The 22201-nt window shown below is 42.4% G+C and overlaps 1 protein-coding gene across 1 annotated transcript; it reads right to left on the bottom strand.

Moving 5' to 3' along the window:
• Positions 1-21329: 21329 nt before the first annotated feature.
• On the bottom strand, positions 21330-21945 carry LOC144307875 (histone H2A-Bbd type 1-like). Its single transcript, XM_077887919.1, has one exon. It carries the CDS (start codon positions 21814-21816, stop codon positions 21430-21432), a length of 387 nt encoding a protein of 128 aa, XP_077744045.1. The 5' UTR covers positions 21817-21945; the 3' UTR covers positions 21330-21429.
• Between the last annotated feature and the right edge of the window lie 256 nt (positions 21946-22201).

Consider the following 22201-nt stretch of genomic DNA (forward strand, 5'->3'; position numbering starts at 1 on the left):
ATAAACATAAACTGACATGTCATCAGATTTCATAGTTCGCAGTAGAGTTCACTCATGGTGGTGTACATTCTACAGGTTTAGACAGAAGTATAATGACATGAATCCACCATTAGCATTTATTCAGGAGAGTACCAGAGAGGTACAGACACAGGGAGAGGGAGAACAAGGCTCCTCACAGGGAGGGAGCCCGATGTGGGACATGATCCCTGGATTCTGGAATCAGGCCCTGAGCCGAAGGCAGACATTCAACCACTGAGCCACCCAGGCATCCCACCATCATTATAGTAACTTAGAGTAGTTTCACTGCCCTAAAAATTCTCAGTGCTCTTCCTATTCAATATTTTCTCCCTTCTGAATCCTGGCAACCACTAATTTTTTGTACTTGTCCCCATAGTTGTGCCTTCTCCATGATGTCATGTAGTTGGAATTATCCAGAATGTTGCCTTTTCAGATTGGCTTCATTCACTTAATAATAAATATGTGAGGTTTCTCCATCTTTTCATGGCTTGATAACTCGTTTCTTTAACACTGAATCAAAAAAAAAAAATAACACTGAATCATATTCCATTGTCTATCCACCAGTTTATCCATTCATCCACTGAAGGATATGTTGGTGTTTTTTTTTTAAGTATTGGTAATTATGGATAAAGCTGTTATAACCCTCTACATGCAAAATTTTGAGTGGACAAGATATTTAACTTTTTTTGGTAAACACTAAGGAGTGCAATTGCTAGTTTGTATGGCAAGAGTATGGTCAGTTTTTTTTAAGAAACTGCAGTCTTCTAAAGTGTTTTTACCATATAGCATTTCTACCAGCAATGTATGAAGGTTACTATTGCTCCATATCCTCACCAGCATATGATATGTTCAATATTGAGGATTTGGCCATTCTAATAGGTGTTTAATGGTATTTCTTTTTTTATTTCATTGGTTTAATTTGCATTTTCCAGATGACACACAACGAGGAACATCTTATATACTACTTTCCACCGTTTTCCGTTTTTTTGTTTGTTTTTGGTAAGGTGTTTCTTATGGTCATTGGTCCAATTTTATGGTTTTTTTTTTTTTGGTATTGCTGACATTTAGGAGCATTGTGGACAAAAGGAAAATGGTAGTAGAGAATGTATTATTTGTTTATTCAAGAGGTGGGTATTGGTATTTGTAATAAGATAATCATTCCCTTTGGAAAGATAAAGCCACAATACACTATATATTAAACTGAACCCACTTCCAAAACAGGACAATATTGAAGATAGTTATATTTCTTGGTGAAAAGGTACAACACTTAAGTAATAGGTTAAAATTTTAAAAATTACATTAAAGGAAATTGATGTGGAGTAGATCAAAAATGAGTTTGTTCAAGAAAACTGCTTCCAGAACCAAAAACTTACCTATGATTTATATGTCTCTCCTCACATTAAACACCCCCCAAACAAAATCTATAAATAAAAAGCTGTCAAGATAGCTATTACAGTAGCATGACAGTGGAATTTGATCTTTTCTACTTGAAGTGTATGCACTTTCAGATCTGTGAGCTATTTGAGGAAAGACATTTTAAACTACAGCAGTTTAAAACACCCTTGCCTCATACAATCCATTAGAGCTGAATTACACAGGCCTTCAATCATTTGATGACTGAGTTTTGTGTGAGAAAAAGACCGATGTCAAAAGAAGAAGGACAGGGACAGTTTTTATGACATGTTTTAAGAGAAGAAACGTGGTTAATATGAATCTGCAGAAAGTCTTCCTCTGACAAAGTGCAAATTGCATCAAATTTGGGTAAATAACCAACATTTACAATGACAAAGGAAAATAAATGAGAAATTTTAGCCTTGGCACTTAACTGTATCCAGAAGAAACTACCAATACTTTAAGAAACAGCTATTTAGTCAAGCAATTCCTCAGGCAATAATTTTCTTATTGTTTTCTTTGTTACTTTATTCTAAGATCCTCTGGAAAATAAATGAAGAGGATTTTTTTTTAATGAAGAGGATTTTTAGAGAGAAATTCCCTAAGTTTTCCAAAGAGGAGAGGAGAACACCTTTCCCTAAGTTCTAAGGGAACTTATTATTAAATAATATTATTTATTATTTATTATTTATTATAAGATCCCTTATTATTAAGGGATCTTTATTCTAAGATCCTCTGGAAAATAAATGAAGAGGATTTTTTTTTTAATGAAGAGGATTTTTAGAGAGAAATTCCCTAAGTTTTCCAAAGAGGAGAGGAGAACACCTTTCCCTAAGTTCTCTGTAAACCTAAATGAATAAAGCATACACTTCTCCATCCCGAGTGATGTTTGATTTGAATCTTTTCTACCTTTATTAAATCTGTGTGTGATATTTGCCATTACTGTGTAGTTCTGATTATATGAGATTCATACTTCAGAAAGTTTATTTCCAGATAGAGTGTCTACAGTTCTAAGAGCTGAGTACAATCAGTCGTGCATCAGTAAACCTAAGATTTCCCTACATGTGTGTAACAGAAAGCACTGACTGGAACATAATTCAGTATCATGTTTTTTTCTGAAATTAAACTGTGAAAATATTGAATGCATATTGATAATCTCTCCTGGGCTGCCTCAGTGCCTTTCATCAATTCTGCCCCTTCTTCTCATGGACACACCAAATATACACGTGGAACAATTCCCTATGAAAGAGATTTAGAAACTAGCTGAGTAACTTCTACACATTGGGCAAGTAATAAAATACCCATATTGAAATGGTAGGAAAGGCTGAGACAAACTCTTAACATGAACTCCACCTCTGGCACATACCATAATGTCAGGGAAGAGGAGCAAAGGGTTTGAAAACCACATCTAGCATTCCAGCTTTTCAGACTCACACCCAAGGGTGGGCCCTCAAAACATCTAAATTTCAAAGTCAGTGGGGATTGTGTCCAGGAGACCCACGAGACTATAGCAATCAAAGAATATTTCTTATTGGTCACGAGAGCACTCACCAAGGCTATTCCTCCAAAACAAAGTGTAGAGAGATCAGGCAAAAACACCCATCTTTCATTCTTTCCCAAGAGGCTTATCTGGAAACATAAAGAGGTTGCCTCCACAGTCAGGCTTCTAATTTAGCATACACCTAGACGTTAGCTATACTCTTCCTCACAATTCTGTCTTCTCCCTCCAGCCAACTCCAAATCATCAATATCTCTCTGGAAGGAGCTGGTACACAGGACTACATCCCTGATTTTGCTACTGCTGCCCTGGATCACTTACCTCTGATGGCCAAAATGGTTTACATTTAAGAGTCCCATATGACTGTGCAATATAAAGAAGTAGTTTTTTTTCTTTTAAAGCTTTTATTTATTCATGAGAGACAGAGAAAGAGGCAGAGACATAGGCAGGGGAGAAGAGTCTCTAATAAGTAAATAAATAAAATCTTTAAAAAAAAGAAAAAGAAAAGAGAGGCAGAGGAAGAGGGAGCCAACTCCACACTGAGCATGGAACCTAATGTAGGGCTGGATCCCAGTACTCCGGGATCATGCCTGGGCTAATCAAATGAGCCACCCAGGTACCCCTGGAAAGGCACTTTTTTTTTTTTTGGAAAGGCATTCTTAATGCTAAAATACAGCATAATAACAAAAATATATAGATTTAGAAGGAAGAAATAAATCTGTCTTTATTTGCTGTTGACATGATTTTCAATGTAGAATATCTGATAGAATCAATAACAACAACAAAAACTCCTGGAACTATTAAATCATTAGAGTAAGGTTTCAGGATACAAGGTTAATATACAAGTCAAATGCTTTCCTCAATACCAACAGCAAACAATTGTAATTTGAAATTAAAAACACAATGCCATTTATACCAGCACCAAATAAAGATATATGTTTAGGTATACATTTCACAAAATGTGTACAAGATCTATATGAGGAAAATTACAAATCTCTGCTGAAAGAAACTGAAGATCGAAGTACATAGACATTCTGTGCATGATCCTAATGAATAGGAACATTAAATATTCTCAAGATATCATGTCTTCCCATTTTAATCTATAGATTTAATACAATCCCAGCAAGTTTATTTTAATTGGGGTAAAAAATCATCATAAAATGTACAGACTTAACCTGTTTTAAGTGCACAATTCATTAGTGTTAAGTATATTTACATTGTTGTGAATGGATCTCCAAAACCTATTCATCCTGCAGAACTGAAACTGTATACCCATTAAACAATTCCTTTGCCCCTTCCTATAGTGTCCAGTACCAACCATGTATCTAGTCTAATTCAAAGACTTCCTGTATGAATTTGTTGACTTTAGATATCTCAAATAAATGTAATGATACAGTATTTGTACTTTTTTAACTGCTTTATTTCACTTACCATAAAATCTTAAGTGTACATCCATGTGATAGCTTACGAGAAGATTTCCTTCCTTTTTAAGGGGGCATAGTATTCTACTGTATGTATACACCATATTTTTTTTGAAGATTTTATTTATTAATTCGTGAGAGAGAGAGAGAGAAAGAGAGGCAGAGGGAGAAGCAGGCTCCATGCAGGGGGCCCGACATGGGACTCGACCCCAGGTCTCCAGGATAATACCCTGGGCTGAAGGCGGTGCTAAAGCTTTAAGCCACTGGGGCTGCCCTATACCACATCTTTTTGAACGGTTTATCCAGCGACAGAAATTTGGGTTGCTTCCACCTCTTTGCTAGATCTGAAAAACTTGATTCTAAAGTTTATATAGAAAAGCAAAAGACCCAGAATGATCAACACAATAATGAAGGAGAACAAAGTTGGAGGCCTGACATTACCAAACTCAAGACTTACTGTAAAGCAGCAGTAATCAAGTAATCAGAATAGTGTGGGATAGGCAAAGGAACAGACAGACCAATGCAACAGAATAGAGAACTCAGAAGTAGGCTCACACAAATACAGTCAACTGATTTATGACAAAGGTACAAAGGCAATTAAATAGAGAAAGCACAGATTTTTCAATAAATGGTGCCAGAACTGGGCATCATTCACATACAAAAACATGAACACAGACACAGACTTTACACCTTCACAAAAATTAACTCAAAATGAATTATAGGAATAATATAAAATGGGAAGCTATAAAACACCTAGAAGATAACATGGGTGAGAATCTAGCTGACTTCGAGTTTGTTGATAACTTTTTAGATACAACACCAAAAACATGATCTGCAAAAGAAAAATTTGATACGGTTAACTTCTTTAAAATTAAAATCTATGGTAGCACAATGTGAATGGACTTCATGTCACTGAAATGTACACTTAAAATAGTTAAAATGTTAAACTTATATATATTTACCACAAGGAAAAAAAAAAACCTTCCCTTATCCATCTTGAAAAAAGCCCTGTTACTTTTGATGGGTCAATCTGACAATTTTCAAAGAAATATAAAAGCAAAGTCAGAAAAAAAGGCAAGTTTGAGATACTAAAATGTAATCTGGAATCAAAGCATTTTCTCATAATTTTCTAGTTCCCACACATTTTTCCTAATGTTAACATATTAGTTATGTTTTATTTCCTATTATACTTCAAAAATAATGAATTAAAAAGCAAAAAATAAAATTGCTTTAACTTCTAGTCTCCAAAAGATACTGTTAAGACACATACAGCCAATCACGAGAACTCTTTCATCTAGCATTATCTTGAACACAGTGGCTAGAGTCAATATATTATTGTGTACTTCAAATTTTGTTAATAGGGTAGATCTCAAATTAAGTGCTTAGAACACCAAAAACAAATAATAACAACAACAAATGTGATACGAGGTAACTTTTGGAGGTGTTGGATATGGCTATTACCTTGATTATGCTGATGGGATCAGGGATAATTGCATATAATCAAACTCATCAAACTGTACACATTATATGTATGCAGTTCTCTGTATATTAGTAATAATTTAGTAAAGATGTTTTTACAAAGCCAGAGGTACAAATGTGAATTTATAAAACAAATAGTTCACAGAGTTGAAAAGCAAAGCATAGGAAATGCAAGGCAATAATAAAATAATATTGTATGGTGATGGATGTTAACTATACTTATTATGACGAACAATGGATAATGTATAGAATTATTGAATCACAATGTCAGGAAGAAATTGCACTTAGTGATGTACCATGTCCATCTTTATATTATGCACGTGGCTATTCAAAGAATAAACACTTTTGGGCAGCCCAGGTGGCTCTGCAGTTTAGCGCCACCTTCAGCCCAGGGTGGGATCCTGGAGACCCGGGATGAGTCCCAAGTCAGGCTCCCTGCATGGAGCCTGCTTCTCCCTCTACCTTTGCCTCCTTCTGCCTGTGTCTCTGCCTCTCTCTCTCTCTGTGTCTCTATGAATAAACAAAATCTTTAAAAAAAAAATAAAAGAGAATGGAGATCTAATATGCAGATTATTCAGATGCTTGGAAGAAAATTCATAAACAAATGTAAAAGCAGTAATATTTAGATAAAAGAATAAAGTTTTCTTGAGATGAAAAGCGTTAATCTTCAGATGAAAATAACTTAAAATGTTCAATCAAAATTAAAAACTGTCCAATATTTATTTTTTTCTGTCCAATATTTAAATATGAATGTCTGACATTCTGAACTTCAAAGAAAAATAATCCAGCAGGTTTTCAGGAAAAAAATTCCCACAAGCACAAAATCAGGCTCCTCCTGAGTGTCAGAGAGTAAGGAGGATACAAAAGCAACAGCAAATAATAGGTTAAGGGGACAAGGCTGTGTCTGACTCAACAATTCTTTATCAAATCATATCTGAAAGCCCCAGAAATAATTCCAATTATATACACTCTGAAGATTCTACCATGTCTAAAAATATTCATCAAAATTCAAAAAAATTAATCAAAATAAAACCTTTGAAGTAGAAGTGCATAGTTAAAGTCCCGAAGGTGAATGGGGAAATCAATTAAATAGAGGAAGTAAGGCTGAATAGTTACCGTAAATAGGATTTCAAAGAAGTATAAATGTTAATAATTCCAATTTTTACCTATATTGGTTTTTAAAAACCTTTTTAGTCAAAGAAATTTGGTTTAATAATGCCTCCCCCCAAGTGTATGCTTATAACATGTATTTGAAAACGGTGATTGTGTTTGTCCTGGAAAACAATAAAGGGATTTAGTTTTATTAATGTTTTCACTTTATTTCTCTAAAATAATGAGTATCGTGGAATCATTTAGTTCTTTATTAATGTCTAACTCCCTACTTGTAACATAAACTTTTCAAATAGCATTAAAACTATGAATCACAAAAAAACCCCAAAACTATGAATCATCAGTGCCTATAACAGTGCCTTGTACATAGCAAATAGATAACAAATGTTTGTAGAATGAATGTATAAATGAAAGAAACTTACCTGGAAAACTAGAGGTTTCCCAGTAGGTCCCTAATCTTTGATGGAGCTTCCTATAAGATCCAAAGTCCTTTGAAAATGTTTTTGTAGTATGAATTGGTTGGATCTATAATCAGACATTAAATAGAACAGCCTCAGGGCATTAACCTGCATGGTACCTGACAATGTGAACTGGTTGTCCTGCATCAGGAAAATTCCCTTGGCACCATAAACTACGAGTCACCAACAGTTTATATAGAATCTTTGTATGTATTAGCTGGAAGCATTCCCTGGAAGCATTCACCATCAGGGAAGGTGAGCAGAGTGCTGGCTTCACTGTGAAGACCGGAGGCTCCCAGCATAAGGAGTGTTTAAGAAATGAAAGGTTCCCCTCTGGAATGGTGAAAAGGGTAGCTTTTCAGAGTGAAGAGGTACTATATCTAGGGGAATGATCTGGAATAGCTCCTACTTCCCATAAGAAATGTCTCCCTCTTATGAGAAGAGGACTCAGAAAGAAGTGCCTCTCTGCCAGATGTAGCAGGGGGTTTGCATGTTAGAGAGGAAACTCCAAGCTGCATATCAGTGTCCCCACCCCAGTGACTGGGCACTCAGTGCAGTGTGCAAACCACGCAACTGTGCAAGGTGGCCCCACCAAACCCTGGTTACACTCCTCAATGTTATTTTCTCACTTCACCTCCCAAACTTATTTCCTCTCCTTTCTTCCATGAACACCATACCCCTAACTGTTAAATATTGTCTAAAACTTTAGAGTATCTACCCATTAAACTTGATTTGGCTTATCTTTCTCAATCTATTTTAACTTTGGCACATTTAATACAGCACAACAATATAGTGAAAAACATCAATCTTGCTAGGTGGCTCCATGGTGAACACAGTGTTGCTTTCGATTGTCAGCTCCACAACCTTGAAAGAAAGGCAGCCCCTTTATTCCCAGAACAGAAGGAGAAGCATCCAGGACTGGTGTGTGTTCCTGCAAGTCATTCTGCTAACGTCCTGCAGCCTGGCCTGCAGGGATCACTTCCAGACTTAAGAGAATAATTCAGCGTTCACAGCCCACTGACTTCCTGGCCATGTCTGCGGAAATGTCAATAAGGCGCCAACTGTGGCAGGGTTGTCTTGTGATCCATTCTCTTTTCTGCTGAAACTTAATTTGTCAAGGCTGCCAGATAATCCATGAGGACTTTTAGTAACTAGAGCCTGGACTGGTTTTGGGTCATTTACTTGGTTTCCATGTTAGTTACCTAACATTCTAGAGTGTTACCATTGTGCATATTTATGTCAGGGTATATATCTTGGGAAATTATAGTGTCTGAAAATTTAGAACCTCAGCTTTTAGAGTCTTCAGTGATATATGTTACAAGATACACGACAGGCTCTGAGCAGGACGGCAGGAGAACTGGCTTTCCATTAACTATCTCAGTAGTATCTAGAAGGTCACCTCAAGCTCCAAAACAGCAGATCAGTCTATTGAAGATGAAATGTCTTATGACACTGTAACTATAAATCATGCTAGCATGAAGGCACACTTTTAATTCTCCTGGGGCACTGAAGTGCAGCACTCCAGTTCTTCCTAACTTGGGAGCGAACTGAGTTGCTGGCGGCAGAGCCATCCCTGGCTTCCCCCCAAAATTATGGTGGCAGAAATGCTGAGTCTGTAAGAGCACAGGTAGGGGTTTTCCCAGTGACTCCACTGCACCGATGCAGCGGAACTCTCAATAACTGCCCACAGTCACTCTGCTGTATTGATGGGGTACGGCTTCTCCTGTCCATTCTGTTCACACTGTACTTCACTACACTGATATGGTGGAGATCCTCCTAATTGCCCTTGTTCACATACACTGTCCATGTGTTACAGGGCACTGACGTGGCAGGGCTCTTCCTAAATGACCCACTCACATCACCTAACAGTTACTCCACTCTAGAGATGGGGCAAGGCTCAATCTAACTACCTCATTCATATACACTATCTAGTCATTTCATGCACTGAGTGGCAGGAGTCCTCACAATTGCCCTTTTCACTAACTTTATACAGTTACCCTCCTGCGATGAGATGGTAGGACTCCTCCTGACCCTGTATCACAAACTGTCTAGTTACTCCACTGCAGGGCTGGCTCCTCCCAATGGTCCCACTCGCATCTACTGTGTACTGCTCTACTGTACTGATGTTGTAGGGCTTTTCCTAATGGCCTCAGGGACCTACAATCCAGTAATACAGTTGCACTGACAAGGCAGGTATACCCCTACTGTCCCCATTCACATACACTGTCCAATAACTCCACTGTACTTCCGGGGCAGGGCTCCACAGGGCTCCACATATACACTGTAAGTTACTCCAGAGCACTAATGTGGATCATCTCAAACCACACCATGTCATATACACTGCACAGTTATGGCGCTATACTTTTCATCTTCTTTGCCCCATATGTAGCCCTGCCCAACTAAATAAGTTGCAAGACTCGGCTTCTTCATAACCATAAAACATTCTTCCCAATTATACCACTGCAAGAAAAATTTGGAGCTCTTTGTATTTGCTCCATTCACACTCTCCTTCCTATCCAGGTATTCATCTCCACTGACTGGGTGGGGTATTGCTTTTGGCCCAATTCATATCCCCTGTCCCATTACCCTACTACACTGGTGGTCTGGTGTTCTTGCTCTTGGTCGAGTTGCCAGTTCACCACTGTCACATTCACAGACCCAGCCGACCAACACCACCACACTGGAGTTAGAAAACTCTTGACTGCCCTGTTCACATTCCCTGTCCAGGCGCCAGTCCAATGAAGGAGCAGGGCTCTTCGTGTTTGCTCTACTGTTTGATCTCTACTTCTGCCTACTAATAATACTTCGCTGAATGTTCAGAAATCCTGCCATTTGGTATGTAAACATCACTATCCAGTCACCACCACTCCAGTGATGAAGAAGTGCTCCCGCCCTTAATCCCTTTCAAATACATGTCTCATGAGAGCCTTAATCTGAAGATGTGGGTATAATCCTCTTGCTGCTGAAGTCCCCCTCAAATCATGCCATTGAGATGCAAAAGGTTTTCGCAGAAGCAGATTCCCTGCTGAGCAGGGAACCAAATATGGGGCTCAATCCCAGGACCCCCATTCACACACCCTCTTCACTTACATAATTGGGCCAATGGTATGGGGAGGCTCCACTTCACCCAGTTTCTGCCTAGTTTCCATTTGTAGCTTTGTAGTAGTGATATAAGGATGTTAGTCCTTACCCAGTACACACTGTCCCACAACTTACGTGACCACGTCCATGCTTTCAGAAGGTTCTTCTTTGCCCTGTCTTCATCAATTTTCCATTTGCACCACTGAAGTGGTGATAGAAGAATCTTACTCTCCATCCCACTCCCACTACACTCCCAGGTATATATGGCCATGAAGTATTGTCCTCTTTGCCTTTTTTCCCATTCTCTCTCCATACACCCAACCACACATGGATGACAAAGGGCAGCTCCTGTGTGCAGTTCACAATCCCTGTGTGCAGTTCACAATCCCTTCCTGTTGCAGCACCACACTTGTGGTGTGAGGATGCTGCTAATTGATCTCGTTAAATTCTGTGTCATTATACCCATAGACTCATGTTTTGGAGTTCTATTCTTTGCCCAGTTCATATCAACCATCTAGTACTGCACTGCTGAGGTGGGGTTTCTTCCTTTACCATATTCACATCACCACTCCACTTACCCAATGCACTGAGGGGAAGGGCTCCAAAACTTGGTCCTGTTCAACTTCCCTATACTTTACTGGGTGATATGTGGGCTTTCTATTTACTCCTTTTCCATCCCTAACAACTCAGCTGATGATATGGGGTTGTTTCTGCTTGGGCAGTTTACTGTTTCTAACCAGTTGCCGAATCAGACTGCTGGTGCAGGGATGCTTGCCCTTGAGCTCTTCACATGCCAGGAATGCATCACTGTAATGAAGGCCTGAGTTTTTCCTCTTTGCCAGGACCCTAAGATCATGACCTGGGCCACTCAGTTGTCCCTCTAAGCGTCATTTGAATATTTTGCTTAATGACATCACTACACTGATGCTGCTGGAATGCCCTCTGCAGTTACACCTCTACACTGATGGTGTGGGCTTGAACCTCTGCCCCCTTTACATCTGTGGCCAGGCCACAGTGTTGTTTATTGTTCAGGCTCTTCCACTCTGCACTGCTCAGAATTTTGTGCCCTGGGCCCTCTTTCAACTTTACTGAGAAATGGTGCTGGGTCCTCCTCTTGCCTGGTTCACATGAACTGTACACATGCACCACTATGTTGACGGTACCAGGCTAATTTGACCGAGTCACATCCCCTGTCCAGTTACCTTCCTGCACTGATGCAGTCATTCAGAATTGTTCCTCCAGACCCTGATAACATGCCCTATACTGTTGCTTTGTACTAGTGCAGGGAAGGAAGTACATTCTCCTTGTGCCTTTCACATCTTCTGTCACTTATACCATGATAGTGATGGTGCTGGGCTCCTTTTCTTTGCCATGATCAAATTTGCTGTCCAGACTCACTATAATGATGGTATGAGCATGTGTCTCACTTCCGGTACACATCTGCCATCCAGGAGTAGGTTTTCCCTGTCATATCCATAAGGTTTGGGGATTGACATCTCGGCCCCCATCAGAAAACTTGTCATGTCACCCCCACTGCAGGAATCAACTGGGAATCCTCCTCTTTCACTTATCACCATCATTGTCCAGTTGCTCGACTGCCCTGATATAGTGGGGTTCTTCCTCTTTTTTCACATCATCTGTCCAGTTATACCACTACAATTGGTGTAGGGCTTTTACTCTTTGCCCCATCCACATGCTCTGTCTAGAAACTAACTGCATCTATGGAGTAAATGCTCCTATCTGCTGCATTCATACCCTCTGTCCAGCTGCTCTAATGAATTGATGATGTAAGGCCCTTTTCATTTGTCCCTTCTACATTCTCTGGCCAAGCACATCACTGCAATGATGGGGAAGGCCTCATCTTCCCTGCCTTATTCATATCCCATGTTCTAGTTCTCTCACCCAACTCACATTCTGCCATTACAGCACTGATGCCTCAGGGGTCTTCCTCGTTAGACTGGTCATATTACCTTGTCACCTACTCCCTTGGATAGAAAGGAAAGACCTTTTCTTTTTTCTTTTTTAATTTTTTTTTAAAGATTTTATTTATTCATTCACAGAGACACAGAGAGAGAGAGAGAGAGGCAGAGACACAAGCAGAGGGAGAAGCAGGCTCCATGAAGAGAGCCCGACATGGGACTCGATCCAGGGCCTCCAGGATCATGCCATGGGCTGCAGGCGGTGCCAAACCACTGCACCACCGGGGCTGCCGGGAAAGACCTTTTCTTTCCCCATTCACATCCTTTGTCCAGTGGTGGCACTATAATCCTGAAACAGGGCTCCTCCTCTTTGCCTTCTTCACAAGCCCTCTTCTTCAAACTGCTGTATAATACACTGGATGAGCTACTTTCTTAGCTCCATTCACATACTTTGTCCAATTAAAACAGCACAATGACTGTGCAAGCTACATTTCTTTTCCCCAATCATATCTTCTGCCAAGATCCCCCAGGGCACTGATAGCACATGACTTGCCCTCTTTGTTCTGTTCATACATAGTCCCTTGTTTGCTACTCCACTGGACTCACAGGTAGCGATCATTCATATTTGCTGCCAGAATAAACCACTGAATCAACAGATGGTCAGTCATACCCCTTGCCCTGTTTACACCCTAACCAGTTACAACACTGCACTAATGGTGCAGGCTTCTTTACACTCTACATATCACCCACCCAGTTCCTTCACTCCAATAATACACTGGCCTTCCTCTCTATTGTACAAAGAAATCACAGGGTGCATCCTGGATGTCATTAATAACCTAAAAAATGTTAGGAAATAGATCCTTAATGGACAGAACAACTGTATGGAGATGGTTATCATCTAGTTAGATGCTCATTTACCTGCCTTTAGCTCTCGTCTGAAAGGAACACGTGGTAGGAACCAAAACATCAGTTTTTAAAAGATCTGAAATAATGGGCCTGTGTCCAGCTCTACAGTCTTGTGGCCTGCATTGAGACATAATGACAATCATAATAGAAGGTGGAGGGTTCACGGGTTTACACTGAGCCAAGTCCGACAGCAAGTGCTACTGGTTTTGGTTTGTTCCAATTTAAGAGAATTTCATAAATGGTGTCCATGCCTCATTTCAGACAGATCAGAGACAGAGGGGCCACCACGACTGTAGATTTAATTAATTTTATAAATCTAATCATAACATCATGTGTGACTAATATGCTCTGAATGGGGTGATCCAATATGCCCTGCATTTTAAATAGGTTACCTTATTTTTCTTTAAAGAGAAGAGTTACCCAGAATAACTGACTTGTTTCTAGTATCTAAAAGAGCCAGGGAAAATTGGCTATTTTATAGGCTCCAATATACCATCAGATTAGTTTCTCTGCGGCTGTCCCCAGGCAGTGGGACAAGATCCAGGGAGTTGTCATCACTCTAGGGGTAGGGGCTAGGTGACAGCCATGTCAAAGGTCAGAATACGACATGAGGCATGAGGACTCCTTGAACTAGGAACTGATAATGCCAGCCTCTGGCTGAGCAGAGCTTCCCATATCAAATGAAGGAGAAAGAAAAAAAAAATGGGGGATCCCTGGGTGGCGCAGCGGTTTGGCGCCTGCCTTTGGCCCAGGGCGCGATCCTGGAGACCCGGGATCGAATCCCACGTCGGGCTCCCGGTGCATGGAGCCTGCTTCTCCCTCTGCCTGTGTCTCTGCCTCTCTCTCTCTCACTGTGTGCCTATCATAAATAAATAAAAATTTAAAAAAAAATAAATAAATAAAAAAAAGAAAAAAAAAATGAAGGAGAAACTCACTACAACATCTAATAAGTTTTTGAATTGCTGGAGTTTAAGGGTAGATTGGCCTGAAATTTTTTCATGAGGGATGCTCACGTCTCTTATGTTGCCAATATACAAGTTTGTCTGAGGATAATGGTTGAAAGCTCTGTACTGCCTCAGCAGGGGCAGGTTATGGATTAGGAAAAGGTCCTAAATTAAGAAATGCCTTCATAAGTAGTCCAAATATGTGAGATGGCTGCACAGCTATGAAGTCTGTAGAAGCCACAGGTAATCGAAGTTCCCCCAAGAGAAATTTTCCAGAGGTAGAGGAGGTTGCTAGGGGGGGAAATGCCTAGAGGATCCAGCCGGTGGCTGGTTCTGATAAACTAAAACCTGCTTATTGTTGGGGGATTCACTCCAAGTCCACTAGGGTATTTGTTCTCTCCAGGGCTTCCCTAAATTTGTGGGCTGAGCCTGTTAGAAGAAGGACAGGTTTATAACCTGCCAGTCCCATATTTAGGAAAAGTTTCTTGGACTCTGAGTTAAGGAGGGTAGACACTGGGTTTGAAACTACTTCATTATCTGCAGGGTCAGGGTTTTCTACAAAACAATAAACCCATCGAACCATGTCAATCTTGAGTAATAATGTTTTGGCCACCACTACTATTTGCCATTTATCAGGAGCCTTAGCAAAGACTGTGGCTATGCTACAGTGAACCCATTCCCAGGCCATAAAAACTCAATGTAGTAAGGGAAGGGGCTCATTCGGCATAGCAATTGTCTGGGAACTGCTCTGAACCGACTCATAAGTGTCACTTTCATCTGTTTGGTAGGTGTACTGAGTAAAGGTGTGAGTCTAGCCAGGGCATATAGGGAACAATCTAGCCCTATGAAAGACTTCTCTCAGGGAATGTGGACATTCCTGGGTAAAGTTGTATTTAAGGATTCTGGGCTATTCCCATGAATTGCCTCATTTCTTAGGCCACGAGCCAGAGTTTGGAGCCAGTAGTAAAGACCTTTAGAACCCATTATGCTGGGATCCCTGGGTGGCGCAGCGGTTTGGCGCCTGCCTTTGGCCCAGGGCGCGATCCTGGAGACCCGGGATCGAATCCCACGTCGGGCTCCCGGTGCATGGAGCCTGCTTCTCCCTCTGCCTATGTCTCTGCCTCTCTCTCTCTCTCTCTCTCTGTGTGTGACTATCATAAGTAAATAAAGAAAAAAATATTTAAAAAAAAAAAAAAAAAGAACCCATTATGCTCTCTTTTCCTGAACTCTCTGGAAAAAGGCCTAAAGACGGTTTGTATATTTGGCCTTATGAAGTTTTGAATTTTTATCTCAATTTCCCGTTCATTTCTCAGAGTTTTTATCCATTGGGTGTTTACAAGAAATACCTGCAGAAGTGGTTTAGAATTGGCCTGCCTTTCTAAAGGTATCCCACTCAACACACAAACAGTCAGTATCCACCTCCAAGAAGGCAACTGTGACACTGCCTGATTTATGCATATGCTTTGATTTTTAATATGCTGCAGAGCTAAGGATCCATAAATAGTGCTCTTGTAGTATTTTATAAGTATTAAACTGAGTCTATCATCAAAGGGTTTTTGGAGATGCTGGAACCAGAAGCTCCTTATTCTTCCATTTTTTTTCAATAATATTGTGCCAAGGGCTTCTAAGAATATGAACTCTTATAACCCCACAGGCTTCAGAGACAAAGTGCAATACAGCAACAAGACAGACAATAGCAAAGGAGCGTGGCCAACACAAAAGTGTTTGCAAGGAACCACAGTGTCTTTTGAAAAGAGTGGACCACGTCACTAGTCAACAGGTCTTTTCAGTTGTAAGGGTAGCTCTAGGTGGTTGGTTTTCTGCTACAAGAGGACTAATGTGCCTAGGAAGGAAATTGCTTTTAGTTGAGTAGTTCTACAGACTTCATCCTAGTGGAGGTTCAGTGGATTAGACACACCTATATTGGGACATAGGTAACCACTTCCTATTTCTTTAGAAGGACTTTCACACAGTACAATAGCCAACTACCCTAGGATCTCTTCCCCAGATTAGGCACATTATAAACACTTAAGGAGCCAGATGGGGACCACACTGCCCAGATTACAGCACCCTAAACCAGACAGCCACTGGGAGAAGACTAAGCTTTTTGAGCACTGCTATTATTTAGATTGCAGAACTACTGCAATACCATACAGACAGAATACAATGCAGTGGCCAGTAAAGTGCCAATAGCCAGCAGTGCCTTCCCACAGTATCTGCTGCCTGTTGGATTCACTTGGTAAACCCAGAGACATGTCAAGCTCATCTGTCACCAGACTACCCTGTTCATTGCACCAACTGTTTTAAAATGTACCCAAGATTTGCTTTGAGCACATTAAGATAACAGACATAAGAGGCAATCACCTTTCAAAGGAGAGTTTCTCAAAGTTCCCCAGAGGGCAGAAGGACCCAGCAAGCCACATGGTAACTTGTAGGGAGAAGCAGAGAGAGGGATAAAGTAGAATTAGGACCTTTATTACTACAGCAGTGTGAAGTAGCCATGAGAGGACATCACCTACTAGGCAAGAAGCAAAACAAATTAAAGTTAGTGAGTACATGGAGAGTTTAGAATAAGGTTATTACATGCTCAAGATAACACTGGGATGATGGAGATGAAAAAACTTTGGGCCACTAGAATGGCTCAGTGACTTCATGATGCCAAATCATCAATTACAGAATATCAAAAATAGTTATTAAGTGATCACAGCCTACTACTCATAAACCTCTTGGGCCAAATGCTCCCCTAAGCTGAAAGATCCTACCAGCCATACATGCCTTGGTCTACTCCTCCCTTAACCTGTCTGTACCCTCTACCTTATACCTCTTACTGAATACTTTTCCAGGCTCTCTGAATCCTCCACTTATACAGGTCTTACATGTTGCTCACCTAAAATGGCTATTTTACCCATGCACCGCTTGTCCAGTCCTGTCATAGACTACATGCTACCTCTTTCCACGCACCATCTTCTATGTCTGGCCCTAAGGTTCATCTACCATTTAGGCTCTACTAAATCCATCCTTAGAATACTCCTTCATCCTTTGCACTTCCTGTTAAGCCTCACCCAAGGTTATGTCCACCTACCACTCAAGGACTTCTTGCAGGGTTGTCCCCTACATTGGCTACACCCACCACGGCGGTACCTGTTGTTGCATACTGCACTAGGCCGATTTCCCCCTACCAACGCATAGCCTAGAAGTCTTCCTCTAGGCTAGATGCTCCCTTTAACCAGCACAGCCTTTTAGGTCCCAGCACAAAGTGGACGTTTCCTCCATTCATCCAACTCCTGCTCAATCCTCCTAGAGGCTGGGTTCTCCCTCTTGCCATACACCTTTTAATTGATCAGGCCTTACGATGGCTGCACCTTCCACACACACACGACCTTCTGATACATGCCCTATAGTTGCCGTATCCTACACTAATGAACTTCCTGATGATTCTTCACCTAACCTCATGCATTGGGCACCCATGCACTTCCAGCTACATTCTCAACTAGGTTTACTATACCTCCACCAATGCACCCTGTGCCAACTCCTTTCTTCAGGTAAAAAGTTCTTGATTAAATGTTAGCAGCTAACTGATTTTCTATCAAAATACACATGTAGGACTAGAAAACCCATCTGCTGTCCAGATTACACCTGTGAGCTGCCTCTCTATAATTTATGGTTTAGAAATGACGTACTGATGTTCATGGAAGGATTCATCTTTCTAACACCCTTCAAACACCTCTGTTCGCAAAGGTTGTTGTCAGTAAGAGGCCAGCCTAGTTAGTGTCCAGGCCTTGTGTTCATGCCAACACCAAACCCACATTACCCCCGCAGGTTCCTATCAAGTTCATCTCTTAGGCTAATCTCTTCTGACACATTCGTATTTTCCCCTGTACTGATCTGTGTCTAACCCTAGCCTGCCCTGATACTGCTTTGGATCACAGATCTGGTTTGGCAGCCACACCCTCCCCAGACCATCCCTATTCACTCCAGTTTTAATTTTTTTTAATATATTTTTTTAAGATTTTATTTATTTATTCATGAGAGACAGAGAGAGAGAGAGAGAGAGAGAGAGAGAAAGAGGCAGGACACAGGCAGAGGCAGCAGGCTTCATACAGGGAGCCCCACGTGGGACCTGATCCCGGGAAGCCAGGATCATACCCTGGGCCGAAGGCAGTGCTAAACCGCTGAGCCACCGGTGCTGCCCCAGTTTTAATTTTCAACTCACAATAGGGCACTTGTCATCAATAGTGTCCCTTGTCTCAGGCCCAAGCTACAGCTAATCATTCCTCTCTATCACCTACCTCCCAATTTTTGAAATGCACAAAATGCATAAACATCTATGGCTCATTCATTCCCAAGGGTAGTGACTCTCTCTCTCTGCCCACCTTCCTCCCCTGAGGGTGGGATTCCTGTGCCCAGGTAAGAGGGGGATTCAGAAAGGTGCTGCATTTACACCCATGCTATGCTGGCACAGACCCCATGTTTTGTGTGAAACCCACAAGCACAGGAGAAGGACTGTTTCCAAATGGGAGGGCAGTAATGCCCGGTTTGATTCTCCCATGACCCCGTGGCTGCAGAGGGCTCATGAGGTCATTAAGTCTCAAACTCCAAACTCCACCTAGGACCTCGGATAGTCTGAGGAGCCCAGGCAGCCTGGCTCCTCGCAAATGTCATAGTAACCATCAGTGTCGACTCCTGCGTGGACTGCAGGGGACCACCTGACCACACAGGTCTGCTAAGCCAACATAATTTATCAACCTACTCTCACATCTCTGGCCTTTAATGAATTTCTCCTTGGCTGTGCCTTCTGGTGAAGTACCCAGGAGATTATTTTGCACTAAAACAAGCCACTGCCATAGCCAAAATCAATAGTTTATAAAAATCAGCCACTTAACCAACATATCAACATCATAGCATAATGACTGATTCCCTGGCATTACCCACCCCAGAGGGACTTGCTGTTGGCTGAAGGACACTGGAATATGAGACACCATGCCCTGGACACAGAGATGCTCTGCTTCAGGGGTGGGGTAGCAATGTTGGTGCTACCTGTGACCAGGGAAGGACAATCTCACCTGCAGCTGCTGAGGAGAGGCCTGCTTGATACTCAGATGAACAGAAGAGTAATAGTTAAACTTGGCCGAGGCAATAAGGCCTCCTGGATCTCTAACAAATCCCAACGTTATGCGGTGGAAATCTTCACAGGGAGGTTTCTGGAAATATTTGACTGAATGGCATTAGAGAGAAAGAAACGTTTCTTGGATTTATACAGGCCCATATTCCAATGAGCTCTAAACACAACCCTGGCCCTATTATTGTCAGGACCCTCCTGTGAAGAAGGCAAAGGCACAGACAGCTCCACACTTTGAAAGATAACAGGAGGCAGAAAGAGGGGGAGTCACCATGCAGAGGGGAGGAGAGACACCAGGCTGAGACCTACCATGTTCCCAGGCATACTTCTGGCTTCTTCCTCTATTGGAGCACTCCTCTGTGTCTCCACAGGACTCAGCAGGCTGTGCTTTCACAGCCAGTGGCCCAAGCACCCAGCAGTCATGGGAAAACCAGGTGCAGGAACACTTGGGGAAGTACATGTAAGCATCTCGTCTACCAAAAGGGAGAGACACACACAGCTATTCGTTAAGGGCACACTCTGTGCCAGGCACTGTGTTATGTAGCAGTTTACAGGCACACATTAACTTTATGTTTTTGCAAAAATCCAATGATGGAGGAATTCTTATTATCCCCATTTCACACATTAGGAAAGTGTTGCTCAGACAGAATAGAGGACTGTCCAGGATCACAAGGCCAGAAAGTGGTGAACTGGGATGGCCAACCCAGCTCCTCTGACCCCATTGTTGAAGGCACCTGGGCAACCTCTGAGCAGCCCTCTATGACACACCAAGGGGAAACAGAGGGGGGGCCCTGAGCATTCGATGAACAAGAGAAAATGTTAAATGCGGACAGTCACAGGAAGAGTACAGGCTACAAGGACACTTGACGTGACACTATTTTTAACCTAAAACACACAAGACTGTTTATAAAAATTACATGTACTTGTGAGTCTCCCACTTGGGACAGAACTTACAGAAAACATAGTAATATCTCTCCAAATGTGCATTCAGACACTGATAAGTCTAGATTGCTCCATCAAATATATGACCATAGACAGGTTAGGTGTTTCTTCTGAGAATGAGGCTAATGTGCTTATGATGGAGTGTATTTAGAAATAAATCTACCACACATCTGAGTGGCACATGAATGGCTCAGTTGGTTTAGTATCGGACTCTTGATTTTGACTCCAGTCATGATCTCAAGGTTGTGAGATAATACCTTGAGTCAGATTCCACGTGGAGCCTAAGATTCTCTCTCTCCCTCTCCTCCTCCCTCCTCTTCCTCTCGAATCAATCAATCAATTATTAATAACCACTAAGAACTTCTAGGATTGCAAGTCTTAGGCCAGATAATACTTTTGATGTTACTAATGAACATACCAGTGTCCAGAGGAGAGGACACAAGGACATACTCCACAAAATGTTATCACAGCACTAATATTATCTGTCCTAGGTCCCTTTCTGGAATGAGGCAGGGTATCAGTGAATGAAATCAACCTGAGCACCGTTCCACTCTGTATACCTCTTCATGGGTTCCCCATCGCCCCTCAATCTTCACGTAAAACTCATGCCATCAAGTTCACGTCAACTGCTCTGCCATCCTCTCCATCCACCCGCACTGCCATCACCTCCTGACTTCTACACGTTCCCTTCTCATGAATAAAGCTCCTGGCACCTCAGTCACGAGCTTCGAGACCTCCCCAGTTACCACCATGGTTCTGGGAACTCAACATGCCTGGGAAGCCCCCCACCCGCTGCCGACCTCTCAGTCCGCAGGCCTTGACTTGCTCAGAGACCGTGAGGAAATCTCTCCTCTGCAGCCAGCTACTCCCCCCAGGGCCTTTCCCCCCAAACAGTCCCCAGAGAAACGCCTCCCTGAAACGCTGGACTGCAGCCTCCCACACTGATCACCCCTTCCGCCCTCCGCTCCCCACGGGAGATCTCCTCCTGGGTGTCTCACAGACCCCGCCGACTCGAAGGACAGAAACTAGTCAAAGGCACGGCCCTGGGCTTCAACCCTTTAATGGCTGGTGCCCCCAGAGGAGCAGGCCCCCCTCATCTGCGTGCCGCTCTGGCGACTAGACGAGGCTGTTGGCTCTGGCGACTAGATGCGGCTGTCGGCCCCAGTGCCCGGGCCTGACCACTTCCTGGCCTGGACCATCCCATCCCCCTGGGAGTAGGTGTTCTCCTCAAAGAGTTGGCTCAGGTACTGGTTGTTGCCCAGGGCCTTCTGCAGGTGCTCGGGGGTGATGCGCATCTTGTGGCTGTTGCGGGCCTCCTGGCCCGCGAGCTCCAGGATGTTGGATGTCAGGTACTCTAGGATGCCGGCCAGGAACACAGGCGTGGACGAGCTTAAGCGGTGGGCATAGTGACCCTCGCGCAGGAGGCGGTCCACGCGGCTGACGGGGAACTGCAGTTCAGCTCTTCTAGAGCGGGACAGGCCGTGCCTCCTCGGTCTACGGGAATGCCCGTGGCCTCTTTCTCCAGACATGTTGGTGGCTGCGTTTGGTCCTGATCAGCCCAACCCAATGATCCCACTGGCCTTGGTCCGTCAGGATACCAGTGCTCACTCCTGCTTACTGTGGGCCGCACTGGTCAGTGACTGGAGGTCATTGGGAGTCAGCTTTATGACAACTCACATTGTGATGTCATCGGGGTCACTGGGGCCTCATCATGACTGCCTTGGAAACGTCTAGGACAGAAATCTGGCCTCCCTGTTGAAACTCTGTATAAGGGAACGTTAATGTTCTACTTGACTATAGTATTCTAGCAAAACATATGTTTCAGAGAAAAATTTTTCCTTGGCTATAGGACACCACTTCAAGTATTCTAACCTTATGTTGTCTTTGAGCTCTTTTCTATCCTTTTTTATTTTT

Source organism: Canis aureus, chromosome X (genome assembly GCF_053574225.1).
Source record: "Canis aureus isolate CA01 chromosome X, VMU_Caureus_v.1.0, whole genome shotgun sequence".
Taxonomy (NCBI): Eukaryota; Metazoa; Chordata; class Mammalia; order Carnivora; family Canidae; genus Canis; species Canis aureus.